The 4,541-nt window shown below is 42.7% G+C and overlaps 1 protein-coding gene across 1 annotated transcript; it reads left to right on the plus strand.

Moving 5' to 3' along the window:
- Positions 1 to 474: 474 nt before the first annotated feature.
- On the plus strand, positions 475 to 3,172 carry LOC131160345 (uncharacterized). The gene is made up of 3 exons (XM_058115957.1): positions 475 to 1,376; positions 2,318 to 2,495; positions 2,650 to 3,172. The coding sequence occupies exons 1-3, from the start codon at positions 561 to 563 to the stop codon at positions 3,117 to 3,119; spliced, it is 1,464 nt and encodes a 487-aa protein (XP_057971940.1). The 5' UTR covers positions 475 to 560; the 3' UTR covers positions 3,120 to 3,172.
- The last annotated feature ends 1,369 nt before the right edge of the window (positions 3,173 to 4,541 follow it).

Here is a 4,541-nt window from a genome sequence, read left to right on the forward strand (position 1 = left end):
TATTTTGTCGCATATACTTAATGGTTGATTAATAGTCAACTAAATTTAAAATTTAAGAGATTTTTTTGATAGTTTTTAAAAACAAGAGGTAGAATATATATATATTTTTTTTATAATTCGTGACTTCGGCCACTATTGCATCATTATGGTGCGGCACCAAATTTACGGGGTGAGAGTCGACCGCCTATTGACGCACCGTAATTTATCAGGATAAACTAGCAAATATAAATTGAACCCATGGCCGCTTAAGTTACAAATCCCTTTACTACTCTCGAGGCAGCCACTTTGGAAAGGAGGTAGAATATCGTTATAAGAGACAAGGGATTTTGCCCGAAATTAAATCTTGAAAGACAAAGCAGAAGAAAAATAAATGAAGATTGAAAGAGCGGAGCTCTCAGAAGCGCAGAGTGCAGCATGTGCGATTCGAGGAGTAGGCATGGTCCCTAGTAACTCACCTTAAATCCCAACCCACCAACTAGCCTTCCCCCCACGCAGCCCTTATTTAAACACTCCTTCCCCTTCTCCCCTCCCTCCATCTCCACCACTTCCCTCCCACTCCGATGTCCAATCACAGCCTCAGCTTAGAAGCGGCAGCGCCGCCCACCGGCCGCCTCCTCGGGGTCACCGAGCACAGCTGGTGCCGAGCCTTGGCGGGCGGCACCGGCACAACCGCCGTTGCCATCCTCGCTAGCAAAGCCCCCGACGCCTCACTTCTGCAGACCGCCCTCCACAAAATCCAAGCAGCCCATGCAATCCTCCGCTCCAAAATCCGCCATCCCTCCACCGGCGCCTCCGCAGCTGCCGCCCTCTCCTTCGTCACCCCCGCCATCCCTTCTCTCCAGATCAAACTCTTCGACCTCTCCTCCACCTCCCGCCTCCTCCACCGCCTCTCCATCCCCAACAATCTCTCTCTCCCGTCCTTCCGCCTCGTCCTCGAGCACGAGCTCAACCAGCCCACGTGGTCCGATCCCGGCCGCTCATCATGCAACGCCGAGTACTGCGACTGCGAGTTGATGTTCGCGAGCGTGTACGAGCTGCCGGAGTCGAAGTGGGCGGTGGTGCTGCGGTTTCACACGGCGGCCTGCGACCGGACCACAGCGGCGTCGCTGCTGAGGGAGCTGCTGGGGTTGATGAGAGGAGGAGGAGGGACCGGGAGGGAAACGGGAGGGGAGGGGGAGGTGAGTTTGGGAATAGAGGATTTAATTCCGAAGGGGAAGGGAAGTAAGGGGCTGTGGGCGCGTGGGGTGGACATGCTAGGGTACTCTCTGAACTCACTGAGGCTAACCAATTTGAAATTTAAGGACATGAAGTCCTCTAGATCTTCTGAGATGGTGAGGCTGCGGATGTGCCCCCATGACACTGCTCGGGTTCTTGCTGTGAGTCATGCATTTTTATGAAATTTTTTTTATTAATTTAATTTAATCAGTTGCAATTTTAATCAATTAATTTTATGGGATTTTTTTAAAAAAAATTTAAAAATGGGTTACCTAGGAAAAAATTGATTAATTAATTAATGGAAGGCGTCATTATTAATATGTGCACTAATTAACATTAATTAGTTTGTCCTTTTCAAAAGCATAATTAAGTATTTTAATTTTCTTTGAAAATCTCAAAAGAAACTGTAAAAGGGTTAAATAAAAATTTTTTATTTTCTTTTTTTGAACTGTATTTTAAAGGGTCGCAGTTATCCAACATAGCTTCTTTAAAAGATAAAATTTTGAATAAAAAATTTCTTCTTTAATAGAAAATAATTACATGAATACAAGAGACTTCCTTCAAAATGAAATCACTATCATTGATCCTAAGCTAAACTTTCCATTTTATCAATTATATATGAGGGGTATACTGCAGAGTACTTAGTTAGGGGCAAACACCGTACAGCCTCAGCATAACTCAAACAACAAGAAAATTCGTTGAAAGTGACATTACAATGTTATACACATATGCACAAATATATATATATATATATATATATATATTCACACATGGACAGGGGTGGATGCACAATGATTTTTATTGTTGTTGTTGTTTTTTTAGAATAAAATCTTAAAATTTAATAAAAAAATAAACATCTTTTTGGAGATTTTAAAAATATCAAGTACCTCAAATTTCAACAATTATGGAAGAATCGAATGCTTCTTTTCATCTTTCTACCAAATATAATAAATGAAAACACGGGACATAATTTAATGCCGGTAGGGTTGGTAGCTTTAACATCATTTGATTCGTCAATATGTGATGGCCAATTTGGTGACAGTACGATCCAATCAATTGAAACATATTCAAAATAAATATTTTGCATTAATAATGCATTCAGGGCTGCAAGTCCAGAGGGATCAAACTGTGCGGGGCCCTGGCAGCGGCCGGATTGATCGCCGCCGATTCCTACAAACGACGCCGTAAGGATCACCAGCGAAAGAAGCACTACTACGGCGTCGTCACCTTCACTGACTGCCGCCCCAACCTTCACCCTCCGCTTTCCCCTCACCATTTCGGTACTTTTTTAATTTATTAATCAACCTTAATTTTAATCCTACCCATGTTTCATTAAATGCTAATAATTTTGATATAAAATTTTAAAAATTATTTAATTTAGTTAAAATATATACACGACATATTGTTCTTAATAATTTTTTCAATGACCGGCAGGATTTTATCATTCCGCCATCCTGAACCAGCACGCTATTAAAGGCGGCGAACAGCTGTGGGACCTCGCCGGCAAAAGCTACGACGCATTTGCCACCTCGAAGAAGGAGAACAAGCATTTTTCGGACATGGCGGACCTGAACTTCCTGATGTGCAAGGCGATAGAGAACCCCAGCCTCACGCCGTCGTCTTCCCTGAGAACCTCCTTCGTGTCGGTGTTTGAGGACCCCGTGGTGGACGAAGGCGACGCCTACGGGGAGCTGGGGGTGGAGGACTACGTGGGGTGCGCGTCGGTGCACGGCGTGGGGCCGTCCATCGCGCTGTTCGACACCGTGCGTGGCGGAGGGCTGGACTGCGCCTGCGTCTACCCGGCGCCGCTGCACTCCAGGGAGCAGATGCAGGAGTTAGTTGACGTGATGAAGACTCTCCTTGTGGAGGCTGGGAAATGCGCTGAAATCAGTGAGATTTATTAGGTATCACTATTATATATATAACATTCTTCAAGCCTCAACGTTAATTAATTGTGTCAAGAAAAAAAAAAAATTTATGTCATCGGAAATTATTAATAGTAATTTAAAGGCAGTAATATTCTCCTTGCAGATCACATCATATATATAGACATGTTGCATTCTAGATGGCAAATCTATGTTCATTTAAATCTTGTGTATGAGTCTATTCAGGATAGGACACATTGTAGGTAGGGTGACAAAAGCGGATCGAAGCTCGATAAATGACTTGTGATCCGTCCATTTAATTAAATCGGATTTGAATTTAATACAAATTAACCCATTTATAAATAGATCAACTCGGATCCGACCCGTTCTAAGCGAGTTCGAGTCGGATCACCCAACGAGTGACCCGTTTATCTAACTATATACACGCTGAAAACAACCCTAATTTCTATGGGGAGGTCACTGTGAATCAAGGACATGGTGTGGATCATCTTGACTGTGCAAGTGGTGGGCATTGCCATGGACTCGCAGCCACCAACAAGCTCGCAAGTGGCGATGCAGAGGATGGGGCGCATGCGCTTGCTGCCGGTGAGGAGAGAGTAGCGCATGGATTCGTGGATCTTAAGGGGTTCTCAGAGTGAAACAACGGCATCCAATGCTTGATTCACCAATTTAGCCTTCTGAAATGTCTTTCTTATTGCATGTTAAATGAAATAATAAAAAAAATACAAGAAATAAATAGCTATTACCTCCTATATTCCTAAAATTTTCATCATATTTCATCTTTTATTCCAAAAAGTTGTTATTTAGAGAACCAATCTAACCTATCTATAAATGATAAATGTGAATTATGAAAGATTAAAAGGTCCAAAACCTGTAAAATCATTTGATCAGTGTGCCATCCTTGTGCAGTTTTCTCAGAATATGATGGTGATCATTCAATTAACACTACAAAAAAAAGAGTTTTTTTAGTGACGAAACGATTAGGGACGGAGCTAAAATCGTCACTAATAATGAGGCATTAGTGACGAAAATAAAATTCATCACTAATAGTTAACGTATTAGTGATAGTTTGAAAAACCGTCACTAATAATGCATTTTTAATGACGAAAATAAAATCGTCACTAAATGTATATTTTCTTGCTAAAACTATTGCGGAAAAATTTTAGTAACGATTTTTTGCGTATTAGTAACGGTTGTGGTCCGTCACTAAAACCCTTATGCAGAAGGGTTATTTTCCCTTTGTGCTGTAAGTTGCAAGAACCCAAAATTTCCCCTTCCCTCTCTTCTAGCTGCTTCGCGTGAACCCCTCTTCCCTCCTCCCGGCCTCCACCCTATGCCACTTCTAGCCATCGCCACCGCCAGATGCACACAGTCGCGATATAAACCCAAAATTTCCCCTTCCCTCTCATAGCTCCCTTGCACGACCCTCCTCCCTGCGCA

Source organism: Malania oleifera, chromosome 1 (assembly GCF_029873635.1).
Source record: "Malania oleifera isolate guangnan ecotype guangnan chromosome 1, ASM2987363v1, whole genome shotgun sequence".
NCBI lineage: Eukaryota > Viridiplantae > Streptophyta > Magnoliopsida > Santalales > Ximeniaceae > Malania > Malania oleifera.

Coding starts and splice junctions, on each gene's coding strand:
- LOC131160345 (XM_058115957.1), top strand. CDS start 561: ATGTCCAATCACAGCCTCAGCTTAGAAGCGGCAGCGCCGCCCACCGGC. Junction 1,377..2,317: donor ACACTGCTCGGGTTCTTGCT/GTGAGTCATGCA, acceptor TAATGCATTCAG/GGCTGCAAGTCCAGAGGGAT. Junction 2,496..2,649: donor GCTTTCCCCTCACCATTTCG/GTACTTTTTTAA, acceptor AATGACCGGCAG/GATTTTATCATTCCGCCATC.